The 20,526-nt window shown below is 38.3% G+C and overlaps 1 protein-coding gene and 1 long non-coding RNA gene across 2 annotated transcripts; both read left to right on the top strand.

Annotated features, from left to right (window-relative positions):
• The first annotated feature begins 359 nt into the window (after positions 1 to 359).
• Positions 360 to 8,790, top strand: ccdc107 (coiled-coil domain containing 107). The gene is made up of 6 exons (XM_019080686.2): positions 360 to 581; positions 2,009 to 2,229; positions 3,268 to 3,340; positions 6,308 to 6,398; positions 6,642 to 6,751; positions 8,312 to 8,790. Exons 1-6 carry the CDS (start codon positions 455 to 457, stop codon positions 8,635 to 8,637), a joined length of 948 nt encoding a protein of 315 aa, XP_018936231.2. The 5' UTR covers positions 360 to 454; the 3' UTR covers positions 8,638 to 8,790.
• Positions 8,791 to 8,900: 110 nt separating this feature from the next.
• On the top strand, positions 8,901 to 11,796 carry LOC122136967. The gene is made up of 3 exons (XR_006154451.1): positions 8,901 to 10,695; positions 11,485 to 11,545; positions 11,758 to 11,796. It is a non-coding gene; the product is annotated as an uncharacterized LOC122136967 (long non-coding RNA).
• The last annotated feature ends 8,730 nt before the right edge of the window (positions 11,797 to 20,526 follow it).

The raw sequence follows: 20,526 nt of genomic DNA, 5'->3' as shown, positions 1-20,526 counted from the left end.
TTATGCCAAAAATCATTAGGATATAAAGGATCATGTTCCATGAATATATTTAGTAAATTTCCTACTGTAAATATATCAAAACGTAATTTTTGATTAATAATATGCATTGCTATTTAAAAGATTTTTTTGCACAATTGAATTCCAAATTTCAAATTGTTGTATCTCAGCCAAATACTGTCGTATCCTAACAAACCATACATCAATGGGAAGCCTAATTATTTAGTTTTCAGATGACTTATAAATCGCAATGTCAAAAAATTTACTCTTATGACCGATTTTGTGCTCCAGGGTCACAAATACCGCCGAGTAGTAATTCCACGCCAGTCCTGTAGAGGTCAGTGATGGCGCTCTTGCGAGAATTCTGTCGAACAAACACACCGAGGAAGACATTTAGTCAAAAACGGTGGGAGAATCGGAGAATCGTCCTCATAAATGTATTAATTGTGGCTCAGAGATGTTGCTGTCCTCCTCGCAGCAGCTCGTAGTGGCGTTCACGGCGGTGCTGTTGGTGTTTGTGCTGTTCCCGCGGATGTTCGGCGGCGGGGGAAGCGGAGACGGTCAGCCGCGGATCAACAGGAGAGGTGCGGACTCGAGAGGACCAGCCTCGGCTGTGTTTGTTTACTTTTTGGCTCCGTGTTTACCAGTTTATGTGACCCTGGACCACAAAACCAGTCATGAGGGTCACTTTTTTTAAATTTAGATTTATACATCATTTGGAATCTGAATAAATAAGCTTTCCATTGATGTGTGGTTTGTTAGAATATGACAATATTTGGTTGAGATTCAGCTATTTGAAAATCTGGAATTTGAAGGAGCAAAAAAAAAAAAAAAAAAATTTTAAATAAAAATATCGAGAAAATTTGTACTAATTAGGTCCTTAGCAATGCATATTACGAATTAAAAATTATGTTTTTGAAATATTCACGGTAGGAAATGTACAAAATATCTTCATGGAACATGATCTTTACTTAATATCCTAATGATTTTTTGGCATAAAAGAAAAATGTATCATTCTGACCCATAAAATGTGTTGTTGTCTATTGCTACAAATATACCTGTGCTACTCATGACTGCTTTTGTGTTCCAGGGTCACATATATTTCTGCATATAAATTAGAGCTTAGCATTTATTTTTGGTTTATTGTTGGCTTTTGCTGGATTTTACTAATGTTACGTCTCGGGTCTGTTGCGTTTACTCCAAAAAATATTTCTGTCATTGTATCTGTTTGTCATGTTTAACACCATTTTCATATTCATTTTTATATATGTGACCCTCAAAAACAGTCACCAAATCATTAGGATATTAAGTAAAGATCATGTTCCATGAAGATATTTAGTAAATTTCCTACTGTAAATAAATATACACTTAATTTTTGATTATTATTCATTGCTAAGAACTTTATTTGGACAACATTAAAGGCGATTTTCTCAATATTTAGATCTTTTTGCACCCTCAGACTCCAGATTTTCAAATAGTTGTATCTCTCTTGTATCCATTCCGTCATCTTATTTATTCGCTTTCAATGATGTATAAATCTCAATTTAAAAAAACTGACTCTTATGACTGGTTTCTTGGTCCAGGGTCACATATGTCTTTGTTTAATTTATAATGATGTGCAGTATATAAGCAGCCTCTCTGGAGCACACGGATACTGTGGGTCTAAGAACGTCTCAAAAAGATCTTAAAAAGGTCTCAATTCACCCTTCCACAAATTAAGGCCTTAAAAAGAACATTTTAAATTCATATTCATGGTATTAAAAGATTAGTATTTTCCTCAGTATTTTTGTTTTGTTTTCTAGTTCAGAAACATTTACTTGAGATGCAAAATGATTTGAAGTCTTGTTTTACGAGAACATGAAGTAATGGAGATCTTTTGGAAGCTGTAGAGAACATATTGACATATCTATTCCTCATCTTTTCTTTACTTAATCTTAGAAAAGGTCTTAAATTTACCTTCAGAAACCCTGCATGTGTATGTGAAGGACAATGATTGTGTGTGGTTCTGCAGGTCCCGGTCCCGGAGGAGTGAAAAGTCAGCAGCAGATCCACAGGAACGCGGCGCCTCCGATGTCTCAGAGCCTGGAGAACATGCAGCCGCTGAAGAAACTCATGGAGCAGGAGCTGAAGAGTGACAAATACAAACCCAACAGCAATAAGGGCTACGTCTTCACCCTCATGCCCATCTACGCCATCGGGGTCGGGCTCTTCGCCGCGTATAAGTTTCTAAAGGTGCTGACTTTTGTTGTTATGCATTAGTTTGTTATACAAAAGTTTTATGTAGCAGTTAGAAAGAAATGGCAAGTAACAGATAGAATTAACCATGAAGTTTTGAAGTAGAAAAACTGAAATAGCCTTTTCTTGCTTGTTAAAGTCGTTTTACTAAATAAATAAAATAATAATAATATATATATATATATATAATATATATATATATAATATATATATATTATATATATATATATATATATATATATATATATATATCTATAGTTATTTATTTATTTATTTATTTATTTTATTTATATATTTATTTATTTAATTTAGTAGAACGACTATATATATATATATATATATATATAGAGAGAGAGAGAGAGAGAGAGAGAGAGATAGAGAGAGTTTACAAACTAGTGTATTTTTATTTGTTTATTTTTATTATTATTATTTTTTTTTAGAAAAAGCATATTAAAAAAAAAATGCCAGCAACTTTAAGACATAATTACATAGAAATAGCAGGTATTAACACATTGAATTAAACATGAAATTAAAAAATGAGAAAGACTGATACACTATTTTCTTGTCAAATATAATCCAATAATATTTTTTTTTTTTAAAATTTTAAGGAAATTAAAAGGATTTTGATATTGTGTGTTATAAATACAAATTGTTAGTAAATTACACAAATAATTACAAAGAAATGGTAAGGAATACGTTTGATTAAATGTGAAATTTTGCAGTGTTTTCTTGTAAAACATACTCTAACTTTTTATTTTACAGTTTACAGTTTTTTAATAATGATGATTTGGATGGGAAATGTACTTGATTGTGATTAAATGCACAATTCATAAAAAAAAAAATGGGCCTTAATATACAGTGTGAAAAATAGATCATTAAGAGTATGTTTTACAAAAAATACTATTTCTGTCTTTCTACCTAAAAGTTTCTTTATGATTATTTGTGTACTGAAAACCAAAGGCAATTTTTCCAGGGACAAAAACACCTTCTGGTTTGCTGTTTAAGTTGCTTAAGTCTTTGTTTTTGTGTTTTCAGATAAAGTCTGCAAGCGATTCTGAAGCTCAGAAAGCCAAAACAGCTCGAGGAGTGAAGAAATCTGTGAAGACAGGTGTGTGTTGTCAGGTCGACTTACCTTCGTTGGGTGGCTGAAGGTTTCCTGCGCATTCAGCCTTTTCGGTGCGCGAAGTATCTTAATTTCAATTAAATTCTAATCTAACTCCATTTTACCATGACCTTGAATTTAGTTTAGAATGCCAATTATTATTGATCATTGATAGGATAATTTATCTAGACTTATGATTATTCTCTTTAACAGTTTAATCTTATTCAGTGTTATAAATCTCATTCCTGTAACATGTTGAGTCTTCCACACGCATTTAGTTAGAATAATATTACAATGATCAGAGGTCGAGGCTCACCCTATTTAGATTGATCAACAACACCTCTCTGCTCCACCTAAGATGCATTTTAGTGCGTAACTAACCTCAGCGTCGATTTGTGGTGTTATGGATTTAACATAATCTACCAGAGTCGATAATCTCAGAGTAAGTCTGAATAAAATCAAATGTAACAATTTATTATCAGTCAGGTAAATATGTGTTATGACAATTACATTCAGAGTCAATTCAGAGATAGCAAATCAGTTCTAGACATCAAATTCTCAAAGATAAATCTAAGAGTAAAGAATGCATACCTGACTTAAGAAAGATGCATAGTACCACGGGCTCATCTGGCCACAGAAGCACGCTGATCTTTGTGCAGCATTTTCTTAAGTACTTCAGACCAAGACTGACCAAATCCTCCAAATGGAGACAAGAACTAACAATTGGAAATAGTTTTGATCAAGTCCTAGGCGTGAGAGTTTACACCTTTTTGGGGACAGATGGTAATTTGCATGAAAGACACTGGAAAATGGCACACCCTTTACAGTAAGCAAATTATCTATAATCACTCATGATATGTATTACCTTTTAATCTACTTCTTGTAAGATTGAGAACATTGTACCAGTCGACCTGAGACCATTCAAATGATACCAAACATGACTGTAAGTGTCACTCGCTGGGGCCCCGGGCCCCATCTGATACTGACATAAAGCTCCGTTGCGTATTTGTGTTCTGGGGAGTGTCAGATGTTCACTCACCACTCAAAATGTCAAGTTTTTGTCTGAGTTCTGCAAGATCGCGAATCCTCTCATCATAACAATGTGTAGATATGATGTAAAAAGTGGATTCATCATGCAGTGCAGACAGCTTCACTGATTAATGGCATGTTGTGGGATTGCCATTAACTGAAGTGAATGACAGCTTTTAGTGATTATGCATTTTAGTCCATAACTAACCTCAGCGTCGATTAACGCAATTTCGATTCTCTGTATGTATGTATTGTACATGTGGAAGAATTGACAATAAAGCTGACTTGACTTGACTTATACAGGGAGCGCTCTTTGCACACTTTCTAGAATCCTGTCTGACTGTTTCAGAATGGATATATTAAAGGGCCCATGAACTGAGAAACCAAAATTCCCTTGATCTTTTTACATATATGAGGTCAGTATACTATAAAAGCATCCTGTAAGTTTCAGAACTCAGAACTTTGTCGTTAGTGTAAAATCAGCTTTTATTGAAGCCAGTCTGCCAAAACAACAGCTTGTGGAATGTTGTACTCTGTGATGTAATAGTGTGGATAAGCACCGCCTTCGCAAAAGAAGATCGACGCCTGCTTCTACATCGCTGCCTGTTTAGCCCCGCCCACTGATTCTACATCGCTGCCTGTTTAGCCCTGCCCCCTGCCCACTGCCTGTTTAGCCACGGCCCGCTGATTCTACATCGCTGCCTGTTTTAGCCCCGCCCACTGATTCTACATCGCTGCCTGTTTAGCCACCGCCCACTGATTCTACATCGCTGCCTGTTTAGGCCCCGCTCCACTGATTCTACATCGCTGCCTGTTTAGCCCCGCCCACTGATTCTACATCGCTGCCTGTTTAGCCCCGCCCACTGATTCTACATCGCTGCCTGTTTAGCCCCGCCCACTGATTCTACATCGCTGCCTGTTTAGCCCCGCCCACTGATTCCACATCGCTGCCTGTTTAGCCCAGCCCACTGATTCCACATCGCTGCCTGGTTAGCCCCGCCCACTGATTCCACATCGCTGCCTGTTTAGCCCAGCCCACTGATTCCACATCGCTGCCTGTTTAGCCCAGCCCACTGATTCCACATCGCTGCCTGTTTAGCCCCGCCCACTGATTCTACATCGCTGCCTGTTTAGCCACGCCCACTGATTCTACATCGCTGCCTGTTTAGCCCCTCCCACTGATTCTACATCGCTGCCTGTTTAGCCACGCCCACTGATTCTACATCGCTGCCTGTTTAGCCCCGCCCACTGATTCTACATGCATGTAGCGTAGTGTTTACGAGAGAGGCTACAGGTTTATGTAGAAACAAAGCGATAAAGATGCTCTGAAGACAAGAAGACGCTGTTCACTTTCAAGCTGTGGAAAAACAGTGTTTGTGTTGCCTTCGTTCTGATCCTAACGTTAGGAATGAACTTTTTTTTAATGAAGTTTTTTTTTTAATGAAGACCCAGACCATGTCAGTAAGAATTCGGTCCTTTGTTCGCTTAATTTTACTGCAGATTCGTTTACAAACAAGGCACGATTCAATATTAAAATTTTCAGAAAGATTGAAACTAAAAGTCAATGCTGTGCCGACTATATTGGATCCAACAAATTTTTTTTAAATAATAGATTACATTTTCGATTTGCCGTATGCCTTAAGAACACATTTGGAATATGGAATGAGTTGCATGGGATAATTTTATGACATCCTTTTTGTCTAAAGATTGAAGGAGGTTACAATTCATTAAATGGACAAGTGAGATGTAGAAACCAAAGTCTGTATGTTAATGCACTGAGTGTGTGTGTATTGTCCGCGTCTCAGAAGATCCAAGTGTCTGAGGTTCTTCAAGTCTAACAGCGTGCATGAATGAGGATGCTTAAAAGTGCTTTCTTAGAAATGCCACCAATCATTTTATATCTTCAGGAAGTGATTTTTCTGAAGCATTTGTGGTTTTCCACAGAGAATCAGCTGAATGAGCTGGAGCAGAGACTGGCTCAGACCGAGAAGATGCTCAACTCCATCCTGACCCAGCTGGACCCGCTTACCAACTGGTGAGAGCAGACATGCACATGACAGTGAGAAGCTGAACACCTGCAAACCTCTTTGTTTTAAATAAATGTGATTTATTCAGTCATGCAACAATGCATTTGGTTAAAGCAAAATCGTAGCCTGAATGTTTTGGTTATGCAAAAACAAAAATGTGGTTTGAGACATTGAAATGCACGCTGGTGGCGAGCGGCTCGTTGTTGGCTTTCAGCTGTGTGGGATTGTTTATTCTGGGTGTTGTTCTGCAGTGTGAAGTCTGTTGCCATGGAGCAGAAGAGCGAGATCATGTCGCAGCTGCAGTGCATTCGGCAGCTAATGAAGAAGAGAGGCATGGAGTGTCCAAACATCAGGATAGAAGGTAAACACATCTGCTCCTGTACACACGCCACGCAATTAACACAGTACTGCACAAGCATGTTAGTCTCACTGCCGGTCGATAACAATAACACCAGCGCTCAGACTCATGGAAACAAGTGCCACATACAGTACAGTTAACTGTATAAATTAAAGGCTTTTGAAAACGGTCTATCTATCTATCTACACACACACAAGTAAAAGCAGAAGTTACACAATTTAGGAGGAGAACAAATCCTTAGATAATTATACTTACCTATTATCTATCCATTTTTCCTTAAAATCAGCAATTTGGCAAATTCAGCAGACGAGCATGTGCTTAGAATAAGTAGACGATATCGTCCGCTGGTGTGGACGCTAATATTGTTCTCTTTATAGTTATCGCTCTTGGTGTGAACGGGGCTTTAGAAGTGCAACAAGTCCTAAGATAATTCATCTATCTTCTGTTTATTTATTTTTATTATTTATTGATTTTTATCTATATTATTTATTTTATTTTTATTTATCCATATTTAATTTTATTTAAATAATTTTGTTATCGGGCAATTAGAAGTTTGACAAATCCTTAAATAATTTGGCTATTATTTATCTACTTTTATTATTTATTTATTTTTATCTATATTATTTATTTTATTTTTCTTTATCCATGTTTATCTATTTTTATTTTTATTTAAATAATTTTGTTTCAAATAAGCAATCAGGCAATTAGAAGTTTGACATATCCTTAAATAATTTGGCTATTATTTATCCATTATTATTATTTATTGATTTTTCTTTATCCATATTTATGTATTTTAATTTTTAATTAAATAATTTTTTCAAATAAGCAATCAGGCAATTAGAAGTTTGACATATCCTTAAATAATTTGGCTATTATTTATCAATTATTATTATTTATTGATTTTTATTATTTATCCATTATTATGTATTTTTTATTTTACTTAAATTATTTTAAAAATCAATCATTAAAAAAAAGTGCAGTTTAGAAGGACAACAAATCCTTAAATAATATATAATCTATTTATTCATTTTTATTGTTTATTGATTTTTATGTATACTTATAAATGATGTCATTATTTTTGGCATTACAGTACCGAGAATGACATTTAATATCTAAAATGCATTTAATTGCATTTTATGTATTAATGTTAAACCTAATTGGAGGCTGTAAACATAAATCTTTTACATGTGAGTTTGCATTCATGTCAGTGAGTGAGTACTAGTTATGTTGCAGTAATGCAAGTTTTAGTTTACTCACTACTAATGCAGATGTCCGCAGTAAAGAAGCTCACATGTCTTTGAAAATGTATCGCAAGCAAGTTAGTTGGATAAAGTAGCACTAAATCAGCCAACATCATGTAGGTCACGCTGCCATTCACAGCGGTGGAGTTGAACAGCGATGTGTTAGACGCCTAAGTGACACTTGCTTTGGTATTTTGTATTTTCACACACAGTGCTGTGACATGCACACATTTTAAGTGACTAGAAACGCTGTTGTACTTGTAAGCATGTATTTTAGCATTGTGGTGATGGGTGTTGCAAATCATGTGGTTATTTCTTTTAGAGCCGACAAGTGAGCGTAATTTAGACAAACTCATTGAGACTCTGGCCGCAGCCGAGACGCTTCCAGAAACTCAGATGGAATCACAAACACACACTGAAACGCAGCCACATGATCACCGAGAGCTCCGGCCTGAGTGTGAGGGAGAGGAGGAGCTGGAGGAGGAGAACAGAGCCGCGGCGGGAGAGGAAGACGTGGGAAGCGAGAGTGACTCTAGTATGCCGTCCCTCGAGGACTCGGCTGACATCAGTGTAGATGATGTTACAGTCACTCAGAATCATCCAGAAGATCTGACAGCTGGATTACGAAGACGTAACAGGCCAGAGTAACTGTGACGAGAATCGGACGCAAATCTATTTATTTATTTATTTTATTCCTTGTAAAGAAGCAGTCAACACTACTTACAGGTTTCAATGCCTACACCTACATATTTTACTGCATTTGAAGTTAATTGAAATTAAAATCCACAACGTTCGCACTTAAAAAAAAATAAATACAAATAATAATAATTATAGTAATGTTTATAAAAGAAGTCTCTTATGTTCACCATGGCTGCTTGTATTTGACAAAAAATGCTGTAAAAAATTGTGAAATATTATTGCAATTTAAAATAGCTGTTTTCCATATGAATATATTGTAAAAAGTAATTTATTCCTGTGATGCAAAGCTGAATATTTTCTTCTTCTTTTTATTTTATTTTTTAAAAATCTTTCTTGCCCTAAACATTTGCATTGTAGCTGATTATGGTTTCCACAAAATATTAAGCAGCAGAAATTCAGCTTTGCATCAAAGGAATAAATTAAATTTTTAAATATATTCATATAGAAGACTGTTATTTTATGTTGTAATAATATTTCACAATATTACTGATTTTACTGGATTTTTTCAAATCAAATAATTAATCAGTGAGGTTATTCCAAAGCAGAAATTGTTTGTTGTCTTAATTTTTTATCACAATGTAATAACTTGCCCCACCTCTAAAATGACTTTCTTGTTTGCTGACCTCATCAAGGCCATGTGGGTGGGGAAAATAATAGCAAGAAAAAGCCAATTAACCATTTAGTCATTAGTTCAGGAGCCCTTAGTCAGCCTTTCTGAAATCTATAGTTTTTTAATGAAGATTATGTCGATAATAACAAATAATGACGTACAGAAGAAACACATCACATTACTGAAGTGAAACTAGATGTGAATGTAAACTTGTAAGTGTTCTCTGCGTCTCTCTTAGTTTGAGTCAGTCATAATCACAGGTATGTCAGTATGCACCTGCAGAAGTGGCTTCATTTCCCTCTGTGTTTCGGTGAGGCTACAGGAATGGAAACAAGGCAGCTAGCGGTGTTTTGCGGATCGTGTGTCATTTGCATGTTCGCCGTGTCCTGCGGAGGAGGTTTAACACAGCTGCATGATTCTGGATGACAATCACTTTTCAGATGTGAGGACCTCAAAACGGGAGGTTTTTAGAGAGGCGTTACAGCTTTGAGCTTTAGTTTTTAAAACATTTTTTGAGCTTGAATCAAATACCAAACACTAAATGTGATCGTACGTGAGATGATGTTCATGCACGCTGTTGCATTCTGTGCCACTTTTTTTCAAATTTAATGCTTTCACAAATCTGCTTTTCAAAGCCTGATCTGTTTCAAGTTACAAATTTTTGTTACCTATTTTGTTTCATCATTTTGCCAATCATATTTTAAGAATATAAAGAAAAAATATGAATGTTCCAAAGTGGTGTTGATTCCTAAATCAAAATGTTCAGTAATATTTTTGGTGACTGTTTCAAACCAACAATCGCTGCTGCTGTGTTTTAGGCATCATTTTAAAAACATGCAACTGGTCCTATTAGAAACATATTTTGTTGCATGGTCTTTGAATGATGTGATTTAGCATTTGGAGATCATTGGCATGTGATCAGACTCTGTACATCTTGTGCTCATTGTTTTTGCCTTGTATATGGTGTGGTTTAGATGAATATATTTATTATGATCAACTTTTGAAAGCCTTAAATATACTCCAAAAATAAAATACGTGTGCTGGTGTTTATTATTGCACTCTGCATTACATTTCTAGGGTTATTAGTCTTTAACTGGTCAGATTTTGTCCTTATATTGTTTTTATGCAGTAGCAGTTTTAGATATTCCATGTTATTAGACTCACCTGTTCCTCTCCTTAATGCAAACATCTAATCAGCCAATCAGATCAATGCATGAAGGCAAGACGCTCAGCTGTTATTAAATCAAAAGAAATGGACTCTGTACATAAAACGAAAGTGTGCTTCTGGGATCTTCACCCTCAGAAGTCTCTAGAGTTTAGCAGATGGATGGTGTGAGAAAACAACAAGGTGTTGCATGGCTGGACTGCAGCAGCTGAGATCTTCTCATTACTGTCAGGTAAGAAAAGCAAGGGCTGGAACGGTTCTGAATGTTGTTTCTAACCTTATACATCCATGTATGGCCAAAGTCTTCACAGAATATTTAGCCATTCACTGATCCTCTGATATTGCACATAAAAGCAGCTAGATTGGCTGGATTCTATGCAATATCTGCAGGGTAAAGTCATGTTTATAAGTTAATAAAATGAGCACTTTAGAGTGAGACCAGTTTCAGACCGGATTTGCTTAAGTTTTCTTCATTAGATACAAGAAAATTTAGGCACTTTCTCTGATTCCAGTTCGTTTTAATTGTGACTTAAAAAAAAAATTGAACGTTAAAAATAAGGCGAATTCCTGTCCGAGAAAGAATTAGGAGATTCTTGGTCAGAAAAAGTTGCAAGTCTGGTCCACTTTGCATTTTGACTGATAAAAATGCTAGTCAACTAATCAAGATAGATACAAATAAATAAAAGTGAGCTCAACCGTTCAAAGGTATTGTACACTATTTCCTAACACTTTTTCCTTTAGTTTATTTATAACTACAACCACAAACTAGTCACCAGGAATCCTCAAGAGTGTAGTTACTCCTGTGAGCAACAGAGGACGCTACAGTGTAACGAATCAAACCATTTACCTCTACTTCTACCACAGGCTCTCTTCCTACAGCAAACCTCAATCCTTGAGCACTGTGTACTATATAAATTGTTTTATGCTGTGTTTTTATTTGAGTCTGGCTGGCAGCATGAACATGACATGTGGATTTCATGTGAGTTAGTGACAGATAGAGATAAATGCTATGAGATTTCAGCTTCCAGACTGAGTCCATTGGGGCCGGACGTCCCAGAATAATCTGCTCCCATCAATTAGAGGTGCGTTCAGCTTTAATCAAGTGCGTTTACACACCTAATGGGATGTGCTAACCACATTTGCCCTCGTACCTGGGCCTGTCTCTTTCTGGGAATAGACTTTTAATTAATATGAGTGCGGACGGGGTTTAATGAGACGCGAGACGTCTTCTCATTATGTGATTGCTGCTAGAATTATTTTACTTTTTGATGGATCTCTGCTGGTTTTGCTTCAGGAGACAGATATTGGGGGACCAAGCATTAAACGTACAAAGGTAAACACTGTTTCATGATACTGGGATGTCAAAACAGATTGAAGATTAAAAACCAAAAGTAAAACTGAAACTAAATTTTAAAAATTTTTTTTTTTTTTTTTTTTTTTTTTTTACACAGACATTAACTGAAGAAAAAAAAACTTTAACATTTTTAATTTAGTTTAACTTGATGTACTAAAAGAACTCAAATTCAAATAAAAAATGGATGTATAATTTAAAAAGTACAGATTTATAAAATACTACAAAAATTACAAAATTACTCAAATGAAAAACAAAACAGAAAACAAAAATAAAAAATGATTTTAATCGAAGCTATAATAGTAGTTTAATTATACCAAAATAAGAATACAATAATCATAACTTTTTTTCTCTCTTTTTTTTAATGGAAAGAATGTATAATGTTATTTCAATTTTTTTTTTTTTTTTTTTGAGGGGATATTACACACATTTACAAATATTAGGAAACAATACAAATATTAGGGAAAACGATCATATTTTCAATTAATGCAATTGAAATATATATTTTTTAAATTGAAATATATCAATTATACACACAAGGGGATATATATATATATATACCACACTACACACACATATTCACACACACACACACACACACACCAAAAACACACACACACACACACACAAAGAATCTATAGTATATATATATATAGATATATAATATTATATATATATTTTTTTTTTTTTTTCAAACATAACATATTTATTATTTTTTATGTTTTATTTTTAGATCATCATGGTTGATTTTTTTATTATATATTTATTTATAATTTGAATGTATATTTAGACATCATCATGGCTGATTTGAATCTTATACCCCCTAAAATTTTTCAATGGATGGCATGAGGGAGGCGTGTCGGTCATTCGACATGTGGGTGTGTCGGTTGATGTGGTTCGGAGTTGGGAGCTCGATGTGTATGCGCGTTGCAGAGCTCCACAGGTATTGGCCGCTGCCGTTCTGCCCGCCGTCTCCTGCCCCAAAGACATTTCATCGCATGCCCTGATGGTAGCTGTTGGGTGGTGCCGTCTCGACTGAGAGTCATATTGTTCTTATGTTTGCTTTAATGTAATCTTTTGTTTGTTTTGGAAGCCGAGGGAGGAGGTGCCATTGGCTTTAGGATCCCTTGTTTTCTCTTGTTTGGACAGCTAGGGAGTAAAGGGGAGACTGATGTATTTGTGTTTTGGGTTTTGGTGCTTAGGTAAGTTATGTTTAAACAATTGTCCTCTTAGTTAGTTCCTCTTTTGTTTGTTATTTTGGCCATAACCCCTCATGAAGATTCACGCTTACTGTTATGTTACTTTGTGAATTTAAAAGCTTTCTCTTGAATTATTTACTCTCGCTCACGTTGTGTTTGTGTCAGCTGGGACAGAGAGGGGCGGGGCATGTGTCTCTAAATTCTTTATTTTAATGTGTCGGAATCCCCGACCCTAGACTGGGAGGGAGGACGTGGACAATTGGGGGCTTCGTGCCAGCCGTTTTGCTAATTGGTATTTTGTCCGGTATTATAACATTTGGTGTTTTGTTTGGCCGTGTTCGCTGTCCTTTTGTAATTCGTATGGCCGTGACACCATAGCAATTGGGGGCTTGTTGTGTTCGTGGTTGATTTGTTAGGTTGTTTGTTTGAATCAGTTATCTGTCGTCAAAGCCTTTTGCGTTGGCTGTTTTGATCTTTTGATGGGGGAGGGGAAGTTCATAGGGTTTAGGATGGATTTCGATTAGTTAAGTTCACTCTTTCGCCCACGTTAAGAGAATTTGAACGGTGGGGTTAGGAAAGTAGACCTGATACAGATAGCGGATTTCTTTAAATAACTGTTTCTAAAGAGGAACGGAAGCAGGTTGTTAAGGAGGAGTTGTACGCTAGGTTAGTAGAGACATGGATTTTGCCTGAACGTTCCATAGCTGGAGGTTCCGGAGGCAGAGACTGATGGAGAGGTATTTGACGATGTATATTCGGGGAATGTAAAAAGCCTTCTCAAGTAGATCCAATGGTAAATGTTCGCTTAAGAGAGTTAGATCTTGAGTTAAAGAAACAGGAATATGAAAACGCAACTGCTTCGGCTGAAAGAGTTGGAGATAACGCGCTGATCGAGATGTTAAGCTGCGTAAATTGGACCTGGAAGCTCAGATGTGTAAGAGACCAGTTCCGTCACCACGCTCCAGGCTGGGGCTGTCCGGTAGCTCTGAGATGGATCAACCCGACTTTGACATTAGTAGGTATGTCAAACTCGTTCGCCCATTCAGTGAGACTGAGGTCGATAGTACTTCGTGGCCTTTCGAACGTGTTTGCGGCTACATTGAAATGGCCTAGAGAGATGTGTGGCAATATTATTGCAGTGTAATCTCGTTGGGCAAGGCGCAAGAGATTTTTGCGGCCTGCCAATTGAAGACTTCACTGAATTATGATGTTGTGAAAAGTGGCTGTGTATTGCGCGCGTACGAGTTAGTACCGGAGGGTACCGACAGAGATTTAGGGGCATGTTCAAAAGCAGCAGCCAAGCAAACACCTTTGTGGAGTTTGGACGCGTGAGGAAGAGAGCGTTATTTCGAGAAATGGTGTGCTGCTTTCTACTAAGATTACGACTCTTGAGGGTTATGCAAGAGTTGATCTTACTCGAAGATTTTACGAGCTGTCTGCCCCGAAAGTATTGTGGTACATTTGAACGAGCAGAGAGTATTTTAAGCTTTCTGATGCAGCAATACATGCAGACGAATTCGTGCTCACTCATAAGACTGTATTCCCGGTTATGGGAGCGCGCTCATAAAGCACCCTTCATTGCGGATGTAGGGATGAGGAGAAAAAAGGATGTTTAAGGGGTAAGATTTTGTTAGGGCTGACGATGAAGCAAATAACATTAAAACGTCCTGACTAAAAAAAAGAGCTTGTTTTTATGCCTTGATCCTGGTCATCTTATCACAAATTGTAAAGCCTGGCAGCAAAAAGATAGCAAGTCTAAAGGGCGGTAGCGTTTATTCCGTGTCTGGACCAGCCACCGCATTCTAGCCCTAATGTGTTTGAATCATTTTTGCAAACCGGTTTAGTTTCGCTTTCGGATGATTCTGAGGCAAAAGCCTATAGTCATGCTGCGAGATACAGGGTCCGCACAGTCACTGATATTGGAGAGTGCACACTGCCGTTTTCGAGTGCGGTCATATACAGGCAAAACAATTTTCTGATGTACTCATTCGAGGTATTGGAGATGGGCTGTACTCCTGTGCCGTTTGCATGGAGTCCATTTAAAAAAAATTGACACTCATTTCGGGTCCTGTTAGCATTGGTGTGCAGCCACAGTTAACCTGTGGAGGGCGTGAGTATGATCTTGGGTAATGATTTGTTGGCTTGGAGCTAAAGTTTTTTCCATTCCCGATTGTGTCAAGCGAAGGGCTAATGTTAGTGAGGCAGGTAGCTGCTCTGTCACAATTCTCCACCTGTTTTCTCGGCATGTGTTGCTTAACACGTGCACAAAAGAAAAAAATTTGAAGATTGTAAGTGGATCTTGTCAAGTTCCTTTTTAGCTACTGCCTGACGGTCGCAAGAATGTTAAATTGGCTTGTTAAAACCCCATTCCATTACCGTGTGATGAGAAATTCCAGCGCAAACGAAACCTCCTAAAAAAAAGTGGGGGGAAAAAAGGGGAACAGTTAATCGCTGCGCAAAAACATCGGATTCAACTTGTTTAAATGCATCAGTGCGGCTGTTGATAGAACTCGAGTCTCAGACTTGCTTTGGTGGGTTACTTTTGGGATGAAGATGTGTTGACAGCCGTCAAACCAAGGCAGTGATCGTGTATATCAGATTGTTCTTCCTAGTGGGTCGTTTGCAAATTATGAAAGATCATGAACATATTTGTTCAGGTCACTTGGTGTTACAAAAACGTTACGACCGGCATCGCTAGATATTTTTTTCTGGCCAACGTTTGAAGTCCCGTGTCTGCATTCGTTCGGTCTTGTCACATCTGGAAATTGTGGGCACAAGATAATCAAGTGATTGCCGAATGCGCCACTCAAACTTATTCCCTGTCATAGGGGAGCCCGTTTGAGAGACTTATTTTGGATGTGTTGGCCCCTTGCCAAAAGGAAGCCAAATCGCGATGTAAGTGCTGGCCATCACAGTTACGTTCTTTACTATAATTTGCGCAGGCCAACCACAGCGATACCCCGAAGCTGTGCCTTCGCCGATCTATGAACACGCGAAAAACAGTAGGTGGTTACAGAGCTGGTAAAGTGTTTTGCTCTCTGTTCGGGGTTACCTAGAGTAATTCAGACGACAGGGACAGAATTTTCGAGGAACTTCAAGCGGTATGTTTTGAACAGCTGGTATATGAATTAACAAGCTGGAAACACCAGCTGTCGAGTGCGTTATCACCCTGAAATGCAAGGGTGCGCTCGAGCGTTTTTCATCAGACGCTGAAAATCTGTTGTCGCACTTATTTGCGTTGAAAGAATTAAGAGTGGTGTTTGATGACTACCTTTGCTAATGTTTGCAAATCGGGAGTATCAAACAAGAATCCAGTGTCGGATTAGTCCGGCCGAACCGTGTTTGGAAACACCACTGTTCGTGGACCCTTGAAAACTGTTTAAGTGAAAAAACAGTTTCCTTGCTAAAGATTCTTCCTCTGTGACCCCTCCTGGATGTGAGTACGATTTCGTGAAACAAACTAATGGGGTTTGGGAAGGTTGCTATCTTGCTGAGAGTCAAATTAAGATGAAAACAAGTGTAGGACCATTGATAGAACAGAAGTGTTGTTCGTGACTTTCAGGCAGGGTGAATCTTTGCGTTGCCCTTTCTGTTCCCTCCCTGTACCCCATGATGCATCGTTTTGCCATGGCCATATAAGAAATCGAGAAAAAACTGCGCTACTAACTATGCCAGTTCTACTCCCAGGATCGACGGAGCAATAGTTTGCCATGTGGATTGTTAAAGCATATGTTGCCAGCGATGTGACTGAAGGGCAACCCTTCTGCTGCAATTTGTGACTACTACGAATGTGTGTTGAACCATATCTCAATGCACTAGAGACAGGTGAGGTGAATGGCAAAAGTATTTTTTTTTTTTTTTTTTTTTTCAAGCCCCCCCATCTTGTGGGAGTTTTTGAAATTCTTCTATCTTAAGCACCTTGCCATTCTACCTTTTTCGATATTTATGTAAGAATCAGGCGGGGGACTGATGTTATTGAAATCCTGATTAACAAGTCAATTCTAGGTAGGTTGGTTGATGCTCGCAGACAAAATATGTTAATGCATGATATTGAAGTGGGTCAGAGTACGACGATTTCCAACACAACACATATCGAGTGGTAAATCCCACCCCCACAACACGTCAACGCGGATTGACAGTCAAGTATTTAGTGAGTAAAGGTTTGCTGGTAACCTAGTCAGGAGTCCATGGAGTCACACTGTCTACGCCAAAGTCGATGGCGAGTTTCGATTCTTGCACGATTTTCGCAGAGTGATATGAGGGCGTTACTAAGGCTGATTCTTTGCCACGCTCACTAGGATGGCGGGAATTGTGTAGATCGTGTGGGTAGCACGTACTATGTCAACTAAACTCGTACTTTTGGTATTGGCAGGTGCCGTTAACACAGCGAGCGCGCTTCTTGAAGTTTCTGCCTGTTGTTACAACCGACGCATTCCTGCAGTACCACGGTCATGGCTTTCGGGATGCGCAATGCACCTTTTCCAAAGGTTGATGAATCTTGTTGTTGTGCAAACTGCGAAGTCTATTTAGACGATCGTGGTGATATATAGTCGTGACAGGGGAGAATTCCTTTGTGCGCCGTGGCAGTTATGGAGCTTTAAAGTCATCATTTTGACACTTAATCTGAGTAAATGTGAATTGCTAAGGGCGAAGGTAGTGACCTTACCCTTGGTAAATTCGTTCAAGTCAGGTTTGAAGACTCTCAGGCTAAGATTTAGAAAGCCAGTTCCCTCACCTATGCATAAACAGTATTTGCTGCGTATCCTTGGGGAAATGCACGGGTACTAACGAGGTTTCTTGTCGGAAGTTTTTGCCTCTGAAGATTGCTACCTTTACTGAGGTGCTGAGCACGGAAAGTAAATTTGTTGGAAGCATGCAGACACTTGTGACAACCGCTTGTTTGCTCAGCTGAAAACGTTGTTAGCAATGGCTTCCAGTTCTCCAGGACTCCGAAATCAGTAGCTTGCAGGTGGATGCGAGTCGCAATGGTGACGGGGCGGGGGACAGGATACAAGCTAGATGATGCTGGGAAGGCGAGTAACATGTAGCGTTTGAAACCGAATGAGAGTTCAAACGGTGTCTTTTGTCAAAAGAATTATAGACACCCATAGCTCTACGGCTCATTGTATCTGGCTATTCACAGTATACTAAGTCGGTCGATTCACTAAGTGTACCAAACTTACCCTCTGAGATATAGGCTCGTATGGTCTAATTACGACGACACAACGCCTCATGAAAGCGGCATTTCCTTGCACAAGAGTTTAATTTAGACAACCTAAAAACAACAGGAGAAGATTTAAGGCCGATGTCGTTGTTCCCGGGTTTAAACGATAGTTCGCTGCTGTTGAAAACGTGCATGGCTGCGTTTTGACGTCTACGAATCGGGTTTGTAGTTAAGGGTGGGAGGGTGTCTACTGCTCTGGACTGAATGATTTGTCTATCTGTCTTTATTGTCCTGAGGTTTGTTTTTGTGGTGCAGGTTTCCTTTCTTCTCTACCCTCCCTCTCTTTGCTCTGGCAGTGTTAATGGAGGGCACTGTGGAAGTGGCGCATGCTAAAAGTGAGGAGGTCTGAGGGAGCGTGTCGGTAATGTGGAGATTCGTCGGTTGAGGTGGTTCGGGCGTGGGGAGGAGCTGCCTAGGTTGCAAAGCTACACAGGTATTGGCCGCGCTGCCGTTGCCCGCCGTCTCCTGCCCAGAAGACAACTGGGTTCCCTATCTTGGTAGTGTTGGGTGGAGATGCCGTTCGAGAGAGTTTCCCTGTTTTGGTTGCTTTCTAATGTAATCTTTTGTTGTTTCCCCTAAGACAACCTGGACTGTAATGAGCTCATGGGCGTCAGACGGTAATGAAGCCACTCTGTTAGGTTCGTGAAGCTATCTGCATTAATCCTCTCTTTGAGTGCATTCAGTTCCAGCTTAGTATAAATACAGTGCCCATACACTGCATCCGTTTTTTATTCACCATCTCATTTAGAAACTCCAAGATGTAGATGTTTGTTACTTCTTGATCAGATTTGGAGAAATGTATCTTTGATCACTGTTCACCAGGATCCTCATGCAGTGAATGGGTGCCTTCAGAAGGAGAGTCAAACAGGCTAGATACAAAACTCACAATAATCCACACCAATGAGAACCATTAATTACCGTCATGTGTACAGTTTATAGTTAGGTGCAAGTATGTCAAGTGACCTCTTCACAATATCATGTAAAGAGTGGTTCAGGAAAGCGAAGCTATTTTGAGAAAAGGTCTAAAATCATTTGTTTGCAGATGCCTCTTATTTAATTTGATAATCTGTATCTGGTGCAGTGAAATTCAGACTTTTTAAGTGTGACTTAAGTGTCTCAAGACTTTGTGGGGTTAGTGTGTATGTTAGTTAACGGCAATAAATGCAATATAGTTTTTATAAGATGATTTTAACTTCAGACCATTGCTTCTGTCTAAAATATGAGTCCCTATCACTTCCTCCAGTGGAAAAAGTCCATGTTGTCTCTCACATCAAAATCCAACCACATGATTATTTTTTAACTGTTTTGGGTTGTAAACGGTGCTTGATCTGTGCAGACTTCTCTTCTAATTCACACTAGAGAACTACTGGAGGAAGCATGAAGCTTTTTTTTTTATGGATTGAGTTTTTGCTTTTTTGATGTTTTGGATTTAATTGTTTTTGGTTTGTTTTTTTTTTTTATGGATGTTTTGGCTTCATAAGACTTTAACTGATGGACTGGAGTGATGTGGATTACTTGTTGAGTATTGTGATGTTTTTATTAGCTGTTTGGACTCTCACTCTGACGGCACCCATTTCACATCTGAGTGAGCAAGGTGGTGCTAATGTAATGTACTCAAGTTTTCTGTTATATAGTTCACTTGAGCAAGTGATGGAATGCTAATGTAATGTATCAAGTTTTCTGTTTATTATAGGTTCACTTCCCAGTTCCAAGATTTTTGATGTGTTGCATGAGTATCGACATGTTATTTTTAGCTCCGGAGGACAACACATCAAGCTTTGAAGACTATGACTTGTTGTATTCGGAAGTTGCACAGAAATGTGGGATAAAACGTAGTTAAGACTCATCTGAGTGGCTGTAGCAGCTTCTCTGTGGCTTTATGAATTATGAATGTCAGTTCCAGTCTTGCTGCTATTTTTAATTTCGTTTTTGCAAACAGGATTAAGACGCTGGTGTGTGGGAATGCATGTGCGCCGCATGTGTCTTTAGACATGCAAATGTGTTTCTTCATCTTCAGAGCTGCAGCACTGAATGTGACAGTGCTGCTATTTTTGGACTGGGTTTTTCCTCGGGTTTTAACACAGGTGAATCTTTGACACGGTGTGAACGTATTCTCAGAAAGCAAAAGATGAGAAATAGCTGAGGCTGAGGCCAAAAGATCTAGAAGTAACATGTATTTATTGTAATAATTTAGTCAATAGTTTGTCATTTAGCTAACAACATTAATGGGACATAAGTGCAAACTTAACATGAATCATTATATGCTCATGAATCATTTCCTTTGGGATT

The sequence above is a fragment of the Cyprinus carpio genome, chromosome B4 (genome assembly GCF_018340385.1).
Source record: "Cyprinus carpio isolate SPL01 chromosome B4, ASM1834038v1, whole genome shotgun sequence".
In the NCBI taxonomy this organism is placed as follows: Eukaryota; Metazoa; Chordata; class Actinopteri; order Cypriniformes; family Cyprinidae; genus Cyprinus; species Cyprinus carpio.
The sequence above is the reverse complement of the archived record's forward strand: the minus strand, read 5'-3'. Positions and strand labels throughout refer to the sequence as shown.

Bases quoted from the DNA above. Each gene is read 5' to 3' on its own strand.
- ccdc107 (XM_019080686.2), top strand. From the start codon at position 455: ATGTTGCTGTCCTCCTCGCAGCAGCTCGTAGTGGCGTTCACGGCGGTG. The intron at 582-2,008 runs GTGCGGACTCGA...GTGGTTCTGCAG, and splicing joins GCCGCGGATCAACAGGAGAG to GTCCCGGTCCCGGAGGAGTG. The intron at 6,399-6,641 runs GTGAGAGCAGAC...GTTGTTCTGCAG, and splicing joins CTGGACCCGCTTACCAACTG to TGTGAAGTCTGTTGCCATGG.